This window comes from Sinocyclocheilus rhinocerous, unplaced genomic scaffold (genome assembly GCF_001515625.1).
Source record: "Sinocyclocheilus rhinocerous isolate Xijiao unplaced genomic scaffold, SAMN03320098_v1.1 scaffold847, whole genome shotgun sequence".
NCBI classification, from domain to species: domain Eukaryota; kingdom Metazoa; phylum Chordata; class Actinopteri; order Cypriniformes; family Cyprinidae; genus Sinocyclocheilus; species Sinocyclocheilus rhinocerous.
Genome location: NW_015662598.1, coordinates 413,929 through 430,755, shown reverse-complemented (window position 1 = coordinate 430,755; position 16,827 = coordinate 413,929). Strand labels below are relative to the sequence as shown.

Sequence of the window (16,827 nt, the reverse complement as noted above, 5' to 3'; positions counted from 1 at the left end):
AATTTCTTCACTGATAAAATAGATAACATCAGAAATACAATAACAAATGTAGATTCTAGAGAGTATAATACTTCAGCTTCATTCATCGCACAAATGATTTTTCCGTACATTTCTGCCATATGTACATTAACTGACAGTCACTAAATATTGTAGAAAAATACTAAATACCACTAAATATTGTAGAAACGTAATTTGCTGTAAAGATGCTTTGCAACGATTTGTATCGTGAAAAGTGCTATACAAATAAACTTGAATTGAATTGAATTGAATTATACTAACCAAGGATGCATTTACTTTTAAAAACAGCAAAATATTTAAAAATGTAATTTCTTCCTGTAATGGCAAAGCTCTTGGGAACATAGGTTTAAGCCGATGATGGGGAAAGGCTTGTTTTCTGGAATGCAAGTATTCTTCAATAAGGACCCTTAAATAGCCTATCTGGTCAGCAGAAATTGCTGGTGCACAAATCAATGCCACAATTTCTCTTAGTTGTAACACCAGTTGCCATATCTCATTGTCAGCAGGAGATGTAATCTTCTCTCTGATCAACACTGGTAACAGTCCCAGTAAGCACCAGTTCTGCATAGCATGGCCACTCAGTCCATCACTTCCTGGCCTCACCTCACAAGGTTTGTCATTTGCATCATTACCTAAATATCGGAATTGATCAATCATCCGATTTAATTCAGTGTAAGTGAACTGTTTGTCAACTGTGACAAGATGGTTGATACACAATGCAAGATCAGAGGCAACAACGCCTTCAAACAAATCATGCCCAAGACACGGAGGCAACCCAGGTTGACATACATGAAACATAGACAGGCTGTTGAATAAGGAGTCAAATTTAATACCTCCACTATGAACAGAATGCTCCTCGAGGTTCTGAACATGCTCTTTGTATGACTCTGGTGTCCGAGTGTTAGCTTTGGACAAAGGATCTGCGTGAAACACATCTTTGTCAATTTCACAATATCGACAGAAGTACCTACTGCCACTGAAATTTTCAAGAAAACCTCCAATGTTGTGAACCCAGGTTGTCTCCACAAATGGCTCGCAAGATTCCTCTGCATACCTGTCCATCAGGTAGCACTATGCCATTAGTCTCAAGGTCTTGAAGGTCTTTCATCAAGCATCCCATGACCAATTCCTGACCAAAATACTTGAAATCTTGTTCTCTACACAGAAAAACCAGTTGCATTTGGTCAATACTTGACCGGTTGTGTGGCAATAGGTCTGCAAGTGTGAGATACATAGCTAGTATTTTGTGTTTTTTCTTTCCTGACCCCAGGGGATTAACAACTTCAAATGAATCTTGATAAAGTATCAAGCCTAAAGATGACCTCTCTGTCTGGGCCAAGTTTTTTGTGGTGTTTTCACCATCCCACACATCTTCAAAAATATCCTTCAACTGGATACGGCTGTGTACTTCTCTGTACTGCTTCCACACAGACTCACAATGAAAAAGGGCCTCAATCGTCTGTTTTACAGGGACATACTGTAAAAAACACTCTTTGCCAGCTTCGTTATGTCCTAGACAAATGGGCATAGGTTCAACATAATTAAAACTGTTCTTGAACACTGTTTTCCTGCACTGGTCTGTTTTTAGTGTGTGGCTATTACATGCTCGTAAGAGATTCAGACTGTCCAGACTGTCCATGACATCATTAATGGAAGCCTCTGGAACCCCAAGTGCAACCAATTTCTCGAAAAGTAGAAAAAGTAGATGTGACTGGTTGACATCATAAACTGACTGCATGTCTTCAATGATCGTCTGAATGACTGAAGATGGAAGCAATAACTTAGCCTGTAATTTCAGATAAAAGAGAGCAAGATTCTTCAAAAATAATGTCTCATCGATATTTTCTGGACTAACCTCCAAATTCTCACTATTTCCAACTACACCAGTATGTTCTTCTGTCATCATATCACTGTCAATATTTTGAAAGCTTTCAGCTTCAGTCACAAGTGATGTGGCAACAATGGATTCACTTAAGTTTACCTCTGTTGAATTTTTATGTTTCCTTGATACGTGAGAGGTAAAGGTGGATATCACTGAAAATGATTTATCACACTGCTTAAAGGGACATGTCACTCTTCGTCCCTCTTTAATGTGCACTTTAAGATGGGAATAAAACTGACTTAGTGTATCACATTTGGCACTACACAAGTCAACATGGCATGCAAGGTCTACTGCAGGGTACAAATGTGATCTAGGCACCACCACATACTCATTGTTCGTCCCTCTTTAATGTGCACTTTACGATGGGAATAAAACTGAGTTAGTGTATCACATTTGGCACTACACAAGTCAACATGGCATGCAAGGTCTACTGCAGGGTACAAATGTGATCTAGGCACCACCATACACTCATTGTGGTGTCTGTAAAGATGTGATTTCAAAGCTGCTAATTTTGCGAACTTCCTGTTACAGTCCTGGATGCAACAATGAAGAAACAAGTTAGGGGTATTGCTGTGAATCCTCATGTGCTTCACAAAGGCCACTGGAGTACTGCATTGCTGCCCACATAACTGACACGCAAACATGCTGACAAGTTCAAATGGACAGTCTTTGGGCATGAAAAAATGTAACTCAAAAAATCTCAACAGCAAAAAAAAAATCTCCACCGAAATAAAATGTCCATTAGCCTACTGTACTGAGCAAAGTAATATTACAATACAACCCTTACCAAAAAGTAGTATATTTCAAGTTTATTTTAGTAAGTATACTTAAGTAAAGTTCAAGTATATTTTTAAGTATACTTTATGTAGTAAGTATACAAATATCAGTGTACTAGTAGTATACTTTGAAGTGTACTATTTCAATACTCCTTGGGACTAAATTGGCCCACTTTCTAGTATATAAAACTATACTTTTAAGTATACTTTAAGTATAACAGTAGTAAACGTTGAGTACACAACTAGTTTACATCAAAATGTTTAGTTTGTACTGCAACTATACTAAAAGTGAACTTATAGGTATACTGATAGTTTACTAATTAAATACTTGTAGTAACATTTTTAGTACACTTTGAAGTATAATCTCAGTAAACTACTAGTTTAATAGTTACTAGTTTATATTATACTAGTTTTATACTGCAAGTATACTCGTAAGTTTTCTTTAAGTGAACTTTACATCATACTTGAAGTATACTACTATGTCCCTATTTAGGTATTAATTTGTATATATTTTGTTACATGAATATCTGAACATAAGAACAGGGTATCTGCTTGTAAACAAAAACATTTTATTCTAGCTTCATGCATTCTTTTTTAAACACTTAAAAAAAAAATCTCCACCGAAATAAAATGTCCATTAGCCTACTGTACTGGGCAAAGTAACATTACAATACAAATCAACAACACTAAAACAGGAATTTGAACAGGAATTATTCTTACTGAGTATTCTATTGCGTAACTTATTCTATCAAGCTAACTTGGATCGAAGCAATCCAAAATAGAGCCAACATTAAAGAAACAAAACAGCAACACTAGTAAAGAAAAACTCCCTTCAGAATACAGTTATGTACAAATTAGAACAAGCATACCCAAATTTGCAAGCACAACGTTATCGAAATCAACGTTTTGTCTAATATACACTAAAGGTATATTAGGCAATAAATGAAAAGATAGCAAGCTAAAATTAGCAAACGAGATGACAATAATTTCAGCGCTCTCCATTGACATCAATATTACTTCGTTGCTATGGTGTTAAAGGCTTACTTTGCAGAAGAGTTTATAGTATATCATGTTTGATTGAACTCACCTTGTAATCGGGGAATATCTGAATCAGAAATCCAGCTCCACTCTATGACGCCGTTGGCACGTTGACGGGTTTAGCACTGAAATGGACATATAAAACAGTTACAACCTCAGCATCCACAATTATTTATTTGCTTTGCAATTGCAAACGTGTATTTTGTGTAAAGGAGCAAGGCAAAGGTGCACTCACCGGTTAAATCACAGTATAAAGACGGATGAAAATCCACATGTGCTCGCTGCAGTTTTCTGTTCCCAAAATACTGTTAAGTACTGTTTTCTTTCCTTCGTGCAATAAATACGGTAAAATACCGTTAAATTTTGTCTACGTCATTTCACCAACCGTAAAAAAACAGTAATGCGCTGCTTTTAAACATAACAGGATTATACTGTTAAAATTTAGCCGTAAATTAACAGCAATTTTTAACAGTGTTAGATGGATGGTAATATGTTCGTTTTTCCTCTGTGTGATACACATGATACACAATGACATATTTGTAAAAGAAAGACAAAAATCCTAAATCTGTATTTCCTGCCTGAACAAGCCTTAGATAGCACCGATACCTCACCACTATCTGAAAATGGCATCATGCACAGTGACTCCACTTTCACACAATACACTATCGAAAAAGATTGTTACTTCAACATGCTCCTGAGATCCACACTTAATGTTACATGTTATGACTGTTTTACATGTTTTGACTCTAATTAAACTAAATTAATATTTAATGAAATACTATTCTCAATATGTAATCAAGGCATTGGTCAATGTATTCTTTAGTGTTAAATGTAAAATGTAATACAGCTCATATAAGTCTACTGACTGTCTGTTCTTAATCATACTGTTTTTAAATCAGAATTACCCCATTTTTACCTCAATTTTCATGGCTATCAGGCTGTACACAAAAATATATTCATTAAAAGCCAGAAATATTCTTTTGAAACAGAGCCAAACTCCATTTCTAACCATTGCAACTCCAATAGGACCAATAATAATAATATCACTGTGGAATAGAGAGCATAAAATGTGCAAAATGAAGGAAATAGACCTGAGGCACAGGCTCACTGTGTACAGCTTTGAGTAAACTGGTGTTTTGCAGTACGACGTGTCCATTTGGAGGTAACAGATAATAGTCTCTATTGGCCTGTTAAAACTATGCAGGATGGTTGTGGGGGGGGGGGGGTTTTCTCCAAACTGTTTAGCTGGCCAACTCACATTTGATACAAGACTATTTTATGAAACTTATAGAGCGCTAAAATAACTTATATAACATATAGCCTAATATATTTTAGTGCTGACATGTGTTTCTAAATGCATCAAAGACTATTCAAGCCTCTTCAAGTTTTATTTAAACAAGAGGGAAATCAAATTTGTCATGTTGTTCTTTAGCAGTGCTATTAAATTAAGAGTAATGGGCTGAAAGCATCACTCTGACCATGCATTTATACCTGATGCAAAAAAAAAACTCACCCTTTGGCTTTTCATGTTCAACATCTAAGGGCGCCAATTTGTCTGTAGCAACCATGGGGCATCGTACCACCTCCTCAGCCCTGAGCCAGGACAAACAGTGCCCCAGAGTGCCCAACTAGTCTTGCAGTTTAGTACTAAATGGAGTTACTGTGCCCAACACAGCTTCCCAGCATGCCCTGATAACCCAAAACATTCCAGCCTCACAAAATATTATTATTCAAGATAAAAATGGGATCTATTGTGCAATAACTAATTTTGTTGTGTAACAAATAGGCCTATATATGAAACATACTTGAATTAAAACATTGGGAAAGGCAGTGAGATCTGTAACTAATTATAGAGTGACTGAGGTACACTTTTAAAAAGGAAGCTTTATATGCATGAAGCTTAACAACAATAACAGTACTGTTGGTATATTACATACTTTGGCAGTCCCACTTAAGAAAAAGGGGACAGGAGGACCCACTTACACAAGCAGTAACCCACTCTATCAAGGAGCCATCAAGTTACAAACAAAAGAAATAAATACATACGTACATACATACATACATAAAAAAATATAAGTTTGAGTTTGGATATCTGCAGCAGGATATATGCTTTTTTTTGTATCAATAATACTGTAATAATTTGCCACATAGTTAGCAACATAGAACCATTGTGGTGTTTAGAGCAGCATACTACTCTTACTATTTTACTACTTTTATTTCCAGTGTGATGAACAGGAAGTAAAATCAGTTGTTATTGATAACATCTCTTTCTTGACTACTGTCAGACTCTGTTCCATGTCTGTGTGTGTTTTCTTCCCCCCACGTGCTCCATGTGCTGTTTATGTCCTTATTTGGTTTTCCTGTTCCTGTTCCCTGATTAGGTTAATTTGTCCCAAGTGTTTCCAATGTTTATTATGTCATTGATTTCAGGTGTTCCTCATTGTGTCCCTCTAGTCCTGTGTATTTGATGGTTTCCTGTTTTGAGTTCTTCGTCCAGTATTGTTCATCTCGCCCCAGTGCTACTTGTGCTTTCCTGGTGTTCTGTTCAATAAAGGTCTATGATTTTTGGAATCTCCGTGTCTCCTCGCTCCAGTACAGTAGGCACGCATGACAGAATACTGGACCGAAACAGAAAGTAAGCGGCGCTCCTTCTCCCTGTTTTGTTTCCGTTTTAGAAAGTCTTTTGTTTTCTTGCTTTTTGTTTCCCCCGGCGTGATCATGGAAATCACCGCTCGTTTTTCCGCCTTAGCCTGCAGAGATCTCCCCTTCTTCGAGTACGCCTAGGAATTCTGCGGGCTCGCCGCAGCAATGGCATTGGATGACGCTACCATCAATTCTCTGTTCTGGCTTGGGGCCAACTACAATTGCCCCATGGACCTCCCAGACACCAAGGGACTATGCTGGAGGGAAGGGATCTGGGGAGTGTCCGGGCCCGAGCCAGAACCAGCCTCCCCGCGTCTCTCCCAGTGTGGCCTCCTGTCCCCGAGTCTAGCCCAGTGAGGGTTCCAGTCCCCGAGTCTATCCCAGAGAGGGCTCCAGTCCCCGAGTCTAACCCAGTGAGGGCTCCTGTCCCCGAGTCTAGCCCAGAGACGGCCCCAGTCCCCGAGTTTAGCCCAGAGATGGCCCCAGTCCCCGAGTTTAGCCCAGAGAGGGTCCCAGTCCCCGAGTCTAGCCCAGAGAGGGCACCAGTCCCCGAGTCTAGCCCAGAGCCCGCCGCCCAGTGTCTGTCCTGAGGGACCTCCAGATTCTGTTCCGTGTCTGTGTTTGTTTTCTTCCTCCACGTGCTCCATGTGCCGTTTATGTCCTTATTTGGTCTTCCTGTTCCTGTTCGCTGATTAGGTTAATTTGTCCCAGGTGTTTCCAATGTTTATTATGTCATTGATTTCAGGTGTTCCTCATTGTGTCCCTCTAGTCCTGTTTATTTAATGGTTTCCTGTTTTGAGTTCTTTGTCCAGTATTGTTCGTCTCACCCCAGTGCTATGTGTGCTTTCCTGGTGTTCTGTTCAATAAAGGTCTATGATTTTTGGAATCGCATCTCCTCGCTCCAGCACAGTAGGCATGCATCCTTTCCAGTTGTGTTTGTCTTGGTGTGGAGGTGAGTGGTGATGAACAACAGACTAAGCTACCTGTGCCTCGAATTTACAGTTAATTATCCTATCCATGAGTGACTCATGAGAGCTACCAAGTTAGCTAAAGTTTAGCTAAGGCAATAGGAAGTCTAGTAGGTTAGACCAGTGCAGGTTCTTTCACTGCATGATTCAGTTTATTAAAATGCATTTAGAATGATCACAAAATGCAACATATGGGGGCAGAAATGTATATATTTATATCATTTCATATAGTTAATCAGTATCACGCGAAGACTGACGTTTTTTCCACCAAAAAGCAACATGAGAAATGTGATACTGATTTTATACAGCAGTTCAATAAACAAGAATTCAATATTAAGACACTTACGTTTTAGACACAATATTGACTGTCTTTGCTCTATTTTGCCAACAAATATCATTTCAATTTGCGTCGCTGAGCAACATGAAGCTGTTTTGTTCCTGATTTAATCACCCGTTTAAATGAATGTTGTGGAGCTTAGGAGATGTTACAGAACCATTTCATGTAAATTTCTTCGATGTACTGAAAAAAATCTATATAGATTACTTTTATGCGGGCTTTTGCGGGCGGGCGCGGGACTGAAAAATCCGTCCCGCGCAGGTCTCTAGTTTCAATGATTACGGAATGGCGTTTGTACAGTACATTTTACAGCCTATATCGAAAATCAGCTTTCTACCTTAATGTAGCCTACCTTTCAAAAAAACTCACATTTGATAATATGACATATAAAACAATAATCAGTTTTTGGGAGTAGTTACATGTAATGGCGTTACATAATTTAATTACAAAATAAATGTAACTGGCATAAAAATCCGTTCCAGTGCTGGTTATTTTAAAACCAAAAATCAGAACAATCTCAGAGTAAAAAGCTAAAGTACTAAAGTGCTAAAGTCTAATTTTGGTGATGGTGGCTGTGCTTTAAAATTAAACTATTATAATCTTAATTCAAGTGATATAGGATTTTGAAAGTCTGACAGTAGTGTTGAGTACTGCTGTAAGGTTAATGCTGCCTGGTTTGTTTGAAAATGATTAACAGTTGAAAACATTCATTAGAAATTTAGAAAAGTAATTAAATGTAATCAGTTACCCTATTACTTTATAGAAGTAATGTAACTTGTAATCTGTAACCTATTGCAGAAGTAATCTTCCCAACACTGGCAATAATGAACCAAGCAATTTTCTAAATTTTTCATTGTATACAGTAAGTAACTTACCAATTAACAGTTCTAGTACTAAAGTACTAAATACAATTAAATGATTTAAGAGCAGATTTTAATACCATTTTCACCATCCTATACTGGACATATTCCTCCCTGACTCGACTGACACTTGACCACTGAACTTGAGCACCTGTATGCCGTTCACTGTAGAACACTGTGGCCTTTCAGACAGAGGCCAGACGTGTCTGCACGACTGCCAGATTGGACTATATGCAACAGCTGCTCAAGTGCATCTTAGCCTGGAAGAGCTCCACAAGTGCTAATCTGAGGATCTGTTGGACCCGGGTTTGAGTGCCGTCATCACTTGAATGACTGTGAAAGACCAGTTGCCATGATGCTAAACATGTATGGAACCTTATTCTTGGAGACTGTGCATATGTTCCTGCTTCCAGCATCAACCTGTCTTGAAAAGATGGTCTGTGGCATTCAGACTTTGTCAATGGAATTCTTTCTGTGATAGTATCTGCAGTGATGGGTGGCCATCAGAACATCTTATGAGGGCAGCTCGTCCTTTGGATCCTCATCAGACTGCATACACACAGACTCACATACAAGCTCTCCGAACATGTATGGACTGGAAGAGATAACTGGGGTCTTTGTGTCAACTGCTATCAGCTCGTTTTGGAGATCTGGATCTGCTTCGTGTTTGCACACAGGTGTCTGTAACCCAGGAAGGACTGGATGTTCCTAGATCCTCATCCCTTGTTCATTAATAACCCAATCATCACCTTAACCCTATCTCAATTAGGTTTATGATCCTGGAACACATCCTATTTGGCAAAATCACAGTCACGGTTGCCACGTGGTGACCGGATGCGCAAGTAGAATGTGTTCTTGGTCAGTGTCTTTTCTTGGTCCTGGTACAACATTCCAAACCATTAATTGATTTAAAATGAGAGGGAAATGACACTGTAGGTTGATATGAAAGTCGTTCAAGCCCCAACCTGAGCCTTAAGCTCTAACTGGTTGATAGGAATGTTGTTTCAGGACCAAGTGGAGTCTGCTCCAGGAATATGTTCCACTTGGCAAAATCATGGGCACCATCCAGACATACCACTGATTCTCTCTCACACAATCTTAATATTACACTCTTACTGTCTGATATTTAACACTATAATCTTGGTAGCCAAAGAAAAAGAATCCGAGTATCAACTTCTGCTTGTAAGTTTGGGGAAGGACTGCCTTTTTCACTACACAATGGAGGATGGGGCAAAAGCGGCGGTAGGAGTGCATTTAAAAACCTGTTTGAAAATAAGCATTTTTCCTGCATTCCCATTAGGTGCTAAAATAGCACACTTCACCTTTCAGTATGAAAGTCAGTATGAAATAAAAATTCACTCTATCATTTTTTTTCTGGGTGAACTTTCCCTGTAAGGCAAAACATTGAAAGGATGCTAGAAATCTAGAAAATATTGTACGTTGCTTTGGAAAAACAGCCGTTTTAAAGACCTATGGTTTTGAGAAATTAACTTAGTGCCAATCACCAAGAGCTTAGTCCAGGAGAAAACCCAAAGAAGCTGGACAGGTCTGGGTCAAGAATAATAAACTTCACTTTGTACACATATAATTACATCTTCACATCTGGTAAATGTCAGCAGAGCAACACTCAAAAGAAACAAATACAAGAAATGATGGACTTCACTGGACTAAAGTTACCAAGGACGGAGAAACCAAACCGAGCAATTTATGTGTAGTCCAAGGATTTACAGACCTGTTGCTTGTTTTAAGATTAACTGTGTTTGCACTGCTCTTCCAGCCACAGAAAAGACTATTCATAACAGTTACATATAATAGTAGTAGAACGTCACTTTACAAATCTTTGTGGGGGTTTTCCTAAATATTGTAGGTCAGTGTGGTCAAAAGCCTGGCTCTGTTGAAAGAGGACATCCTTACAACTCCATACTGAGGTAAGCTCGGATAATACAAATTGAAAGTTTTAGCACAAACCTTCTTAAGAATTGAAAGCAATGTTGCTAACTTCTTGTTAACTGGCCCCAACATATTGTGACATTTTGTGGTTTACATTTACATTTATTTAGCAGATGCTTTTATTTACAATAGTAATTTACAATATACAATGCTACATTTAGTAAAAACCTGGATGGCAAGCAAGCTAGAGCAAATGTGGAATGCCATTTTTTTTTTAAAGTATTTTTACATAGTAAATGTGATGAGCTACACCTGTGGTTACTCTGCTGGACACACGTGTGAACTTGAGAAGAACTAACTTCATACATCAGTGAAAATAGTTCTGAGAAAACTTGTGCAGAATTTTTGGCAGACACAACATGGTTTAATATTTTGCGATAATGAAATTACATTTTTAAGGGAGCTTTAAGTGTCATTTAAGCATACATTTTTGGGGCTGTTGAAGACTGGTATTTTTATTTTTTATTTTTGTGTTAGGACAGGGAGGAAAGACTAGGCAGTAAAATGTACCAAGACAACACAACAAGATGACAAGACTCGTATAAGGGTAAACTTTATATATACAGTATATATGGACATTTTTTACTTTTTTGTTAGAGTAAACAAAATTGATGTGTATTTTTAATCTTATACAGTATTATTAATTTCTACATAAATCTAAAGAAAATTCAAAAATCTGAGCAAGCATAACAACTTATTGTTTTCATGTTAACTTCAAAATTTAACACAAAATAAGTAAAATCAAGACGTGTATTGCATGGCATACAAAAAAAGGGCATGAGAAATAATTCAACAAATTAACAAGTCTATATAACTTCTGAAACTCCAGCCACATGCTTGGGAGACATCCTGATGCTCCATATAGTGTACTGAACACAACACTGCAAAATCTTGACTGTCTGCTATAATAAAGCTTATCTTACATAGAGAACATAATGCTGAAAGCTGTGGCAAAAAATAATTATATATTGTGTTGGCAAACACAAAATAATGCAAAATAAAAGTAAACGATAAGCAATTAAAAGTATGACAACATTTGAGGCAATGTTGGCCACTCAAACCAAAAATACAATTTGTTGGGTTTATACTGCCCACTTGTGGTCAATCTGGAGGGTTTGAAAAATGGTAAAAGCGCCACCATGGACACGACAAGCTTTACTTTTCCATTCCTTTAAAACCCGAGAACATCTTGGAGCACATCTCTCTCTCTTTGTCCAAATAGTCCTTGTAGCAGCTGTAAAAGATCAGTAGATCTGTTTAGCTTTCACATTAACACGTAGGAAAACTTGACAAAACTATCAGATAAGAAAAACTTACAGAGCAAGCTTTCTCAGCAAGGTGTTGATGTCAGGGTCGAATGGCTTGTTCACCTGAGCGAGTGTAAGGTAATCTTGTGCTTTCTCATAGTCATTCATCTCCAAACAGGCCTTAATAAAAATAAACAAATAAAATAAAATAAAGAAAGAAATTAAAATAAAAAAAGGAAAGCTCTTAATATCAGATCAGTGGTCTTCCGCTACAATGGTAAACAACACAAATAAAAACCTGATTGGAAGATTCTTCAGGATTCTAAAGAATAGGTCTTTATTTGGGCTGTCAATTTAACATTTTAATTTGCATTGAATAAATGTACTTGGTGTGATCACTAAAAAACACACTACATTAGTACAAAAGCAAAAGTAATGCAATAAAATAGAAATCTTGCTCCAGGAATCAGAAGTAAATTCAATCATAAGGTATTTTATCAATCATAATGAATTTTTCAATCATAAAGAAATTTCCCACTAGCACAGCAATTCAAACTTGGTGTGCTACCTTTGTTTTAGCAAGTCCAATCTGGCCCCATCTGAACATGCAGTAAAAAATGAACAAGATTCCGTTCACAGAAGACATAACCATGTGCTCAAAATCAGCTAATCAGAGCACAACGGAATGGAAAACATTGAGCTCACTGCTTGAGACTCAGAAAAATAGCAACAGAGTGGCCAAGACATTAGTCTGAATGAATAACAGCAATTTAAAAAAAGGAAAAGAATTAAACATATCCTATGTGAAGAGTCTCTAATAGCAAGGTCATACTTGCCTCTGTTCGCAAAATTTTGTGGGTGAAATACAGTCACTCCAATAGGAATCTGTGCAATCTGGACTTCTGTGTGAGGGTGAGCTTCCCACTCAGATTTCACTCAATTTCAGATTGGTCATCTGAAATTGTCACGCTGTCCAACAGAAAGCTGCTTACTTTGAAAGTGACTACCGTGCAAGCAGTGCATGATACATCGTTTCACTACTGACAATAGCCCTTTGCCCATCAAATTTTGCTGATGTGAACACACTCTGTCGACTCGATTGTAAAATGGATTGCTGTAGGCCAGTGATCAACCTATAATTTTATTTTCATTGAAATGGAAATAAAACAGTATATTGAGTTCTTATGTATGCAATTACTCATTTTCACAACTGGTTCCTTTGGAGTGTTTATTTTGGAACCTGGCATGTTTTCTCCCATAGTTTGGTTAGTTTCGCCATATATGAACATAGCAATCGCACTCAGAGTAGCACCAAAATAATCGGTTTGAGATCCAGTCCAATTGAAAATGAACTCTGGAGCAGTGATAAGAAAGCAATCTGACCCAACAGACTTGTCAATCCGTCTTGAGTCTGTTGGGTCAGATTGCTTTCTTATCACTGTTCCAGAGTTCATTTTCAATTGGACTGGATCTCAAACCGATTATTTTGGTGCTACTTTGAGCTTTTGCTATGTTCATATATGGCGAAACTAACCAAACTATGGGAGAAAACGTGCCAGGTTCCAGGTAGCCACAGCCATATCACCCTGTAGCCCAAGACTGGTCGCCCACTGAAGCTAAGCAGGGTTGAGCCTGGTCAGTACCTGGATGGGAGACCTCCTTGGAAAACTAGGTTGCTGTTGGAAGAGGTGTTAGTGAGGCCAGCAGGGGGTGCTCACCCTAGAGTAGGGGTGTAACCCCGGTGTCCTGGCCAAATTGCCGCCACTGGCCCTTGTCAATCTTGGCCTCCTAATAATCCCCAACCACTTGACTGGCTCTATGACTCTCTCTCCTCTCCACCTGTAGCTGGTGTGTGGTGAGTGCACTCATTCATTGATGGATGACCAGTGTGAGTGGGAGAATCCCAGAATATAACTGTACAGTTTTAAGTCCTTCTTTCGATAAAAAAGCAAATGATCTTCTGAAAACGCACTAGATTTGGGTGATTTTATTAGCAAATACTCATAAATGTGATTAATTCAATTAATTAATCAGCATATCTTGATTTTATTAAAATTTTAACTCAACTGACAGCCCCTAGATTTTATAGAGCTATATGTTTTTTACTGAAAGATTATGATAAGGTTATCAACCAAGGATATAAAAATGACTAAATGTCACCTAACCTGGCCGCAGCGGAAGAGCGCTTTAGTGTTCTGAGGGCTGATGTCCAGCACTTTCTGACCGTAGCAAAGGGCCTTCTGGGGTTTCTCCAGTTTGAGATACGTGAGTGAGAGGTTGAGCAGGAAAGGCAATTTCATTTCTTCAAGACACTTCTTCTCTTCTTCATCCACCGGCTCACGATTCTGCAAAAGTGTCATGGCCTGTACCATGGACCAACAGTAGTGTGACACGACTGCTACAACACAGTCTATTATTAGTTTTTAGAATAAACTAAAATTTTTCTTTATCCATTTACTTTCACTCTCATTTCTTAGAAACGAACAAAACCGTTATAAGCACAGAACCTGTTTGTATCGCTCTCGAGCATCTTCATAGCGCTTCTTATTGAAGCAGAGGTTGCCAAAGCTCCGCTGTGTGTCCAGTACATTCAGAAATGTGGACAGAGGAACATTGTTCTGCTCTTCCTGAGGAACAATGTTGAGATTACAATCTCTGACACAACCACCAAATAAAATGAGCAAGCTAAATGCATAAAAATCTTACCATACTCAAATCCATGAATTCATCCACTTGTGCCGAGTCCAGGAAATCAAGGACTTGCACCTCATAGAGGACTGTGGCTAATGGAGGTATGTGCGGGGGGCATCCAAGGTCCCCGTAGGCATATTTGGGCTTGAAAAGAAAACGGGAAAACTCGCCTTTCTTCATAGTAAGAAGACCAAGCTCTAGGCCATACAAAGTAACATCTATGGGGAAAGAGGTTAGAGTGTCTCGGCGGAGGAAAAAGAAGAGATTATACAGGAGAAACTTGATTATCATTCTAATGGAAGAATTCAGTTTCCATCCTACCTCTACCAAGCTTCATCATTCGTGGAAATTTAAGGAGGCTGGTTGTCTCAAATGGTGCATCAGAGTACTCAATGAAACCAGAGAAATGAACTGTGGATGAAATGAGTTCATGTTGGCAGCTAATGAGAAGCTAAAGAGAATCTATAACATAAAAGTACATACACTATCAATCAAAAGTATTTTTTAAGAAATTAATACTTTTATTAAACAAGGATGCATTAAATTTAAATTTAAAAGTGATAGTTAAGAAATGCATAATGTTACAAAAGATTTATATTTAAAATAATTATTTTGAATCTTAAAAAATATCAGTTTACAAAAAAAAATGTTTAGCACCACAACTGTTTTCAGCATTGATAATAAGAAATGTTTCTCAAGCACCAAATCAGCATTTTAGAATGATTCGTTTTATCATCACAATAATAAATTTTAATTGAAAATATATTAAAATAGAAAACATATTTAAAATTGTAAAATAAAAAAAAATACATTTCACAATATTACTTTTTTTCTGTATTTTTTATCAAATAAATGCAGCCTTGGTTAGCATATGAGACTTTTAAAAAATCTCGACCACAAACTTTTGAATGGTAGTGTGGTGTGTATTCTAAGAATCATTTATTTATTTCTGCATTATTTGACTATCATAAGCAAGAAGCTAGAACTTAATAAAACCACCATGTTAATTTCAGTCATTTACTTGATACAGAGGCATGCTTGGGTAGGGGTGGACCTTCTCCTGCATGGACGACCTCTTTGAGAATTCCTCCATCCCCTAATATGTCTTGCATTTGCCAAGCCAGACGCTGGAATGGAGTCCAGCACAAAAAGAAAAAGAAAGAAAGAAAGAAAGAAAGAAATTACTACAAATTTTTTTTTAATTTCTTAATTCATGTTAAAGCTAAATTTTTTAGCCAAGCAAAAAACTTTAACCAACCATGTAACACTGTAATACATAATATAGCATTAACTCCCACTACCAAAAAAAAAAAAAAAACATGAGACTACATTTCTTGACATACTACCATATTTCTGGACTATGTTAACATGTTAACTTGGTAAATCTTTTGCTTTTTTGGAAGAATCTTGGAGTACCACATAAACTCATGCCACGTGAATATGGCAATTGTTCAGTATTGTTATATTAAAACATCATGGAATTACCATCTTATATCATCATTAGGCTAGATCATGGCACAACAGCAGTATTCTTTTGTTGTGTAAGGGGTATCGGTTACCCTATAGGCGGGATGAAGAGACACTACTGAAAATACTGAAATGTATATTTTAGTAACATGGTAGCTCACACGGTACCAACCTAAATTTTTTTTTGCACTGATCACGTCAATGTCAGGTCAAATCCAAGCCTGTGGCCACCTCCAAATACATAACATGTGGAGGTTAACAAGCTCTTAACCTTGTTTTTATCAATTCTAAACTACGCATTTTGTCTTGTAGTGGCGTTGTAGAGAACTAACGTTAATATAAATCTCATATAAACACATATAAAGAGGAGTAAATTGCTTGCTGGCGCGTTCTGTTGTAAATTGATCATGCATCATTAGAAATTAGCCAGCTCTTTCACTGCAGTGCAGTTAACGTTACCTCGATTCCAAACTGACGGCGCTCATCTGGGGCTATGAACTGTAATATTCTCGAGGTCTTGCCGTTTGTTGACATTGTGCATGTGTTTTTAGGCCAAAAACACTTTCAAAAGAGGTCAATCTGCAAGTGTGGATTGGACTATCTGTTACTGCCAGTGTGCGCGACACCTGCGCCAACTAGCGGCCGTCATTTTAATATTGAAATTAGCCTACTGTTGTTTAATGAAACAAGCCACAAGACGCATGTTTTTACCAAGAAGTGTCGTTAGGTCACCTGTGTACATGTATACATCTACACTATTTTACAAAAACTGTTTTAAGTAAAACGAGGCTTCGTTGACAATCCGTAGGAACTGACTGAATCGGTTCACAAAACCTGTCTGGAGGCTTTATCCAAAGAGACTGACTGCACATTTCATTCAGGAATCGAACTGACTTACGCGAACAGAGATGGGATCAATATAATCAATATAAAAATTTTACAAATAAAAC

At 37.7% G+C, this 16,827-nt stretch overlaps 1 protein-coding gene across 1 annotated transcript; it reads right to left on the bottom strand.

Annotated features, from left to right (window-relative positions):
* Nucleotides 1–11,233: 11,233 nt before the first annotated feature.
* fkbp6 (FKBP prolyl isomerase 6) lies at nt 11,234–16,482 on the bottom strand. Its single transcript, XM_016538303.1, has 8 exons — nt 16,337–16,482; nt 15,432–15,549; nt 14,732–14,821; nt 14,426–14,628; nt 14,227–14,346; nt 13,885–14,082; nt 11,790–11,899; nt 11,234–11,706 (listed from the first exon to the last, which is right to left on the bottom strand). The coding sequence occupies exons 1-8, from the start codon at nt 16,409–16,411 to the stop codon at nt 11,628–11,630; spliced, it is 993 nt and encodes a 330-aa protein (XP_016393789.1). The 5' UTR covers nt 16,412–16,482; the 3' UTR covers nt 11,234–11,627.
* Nucleotides 16,483–16,827: the final 345 nt, after the last annotated feature.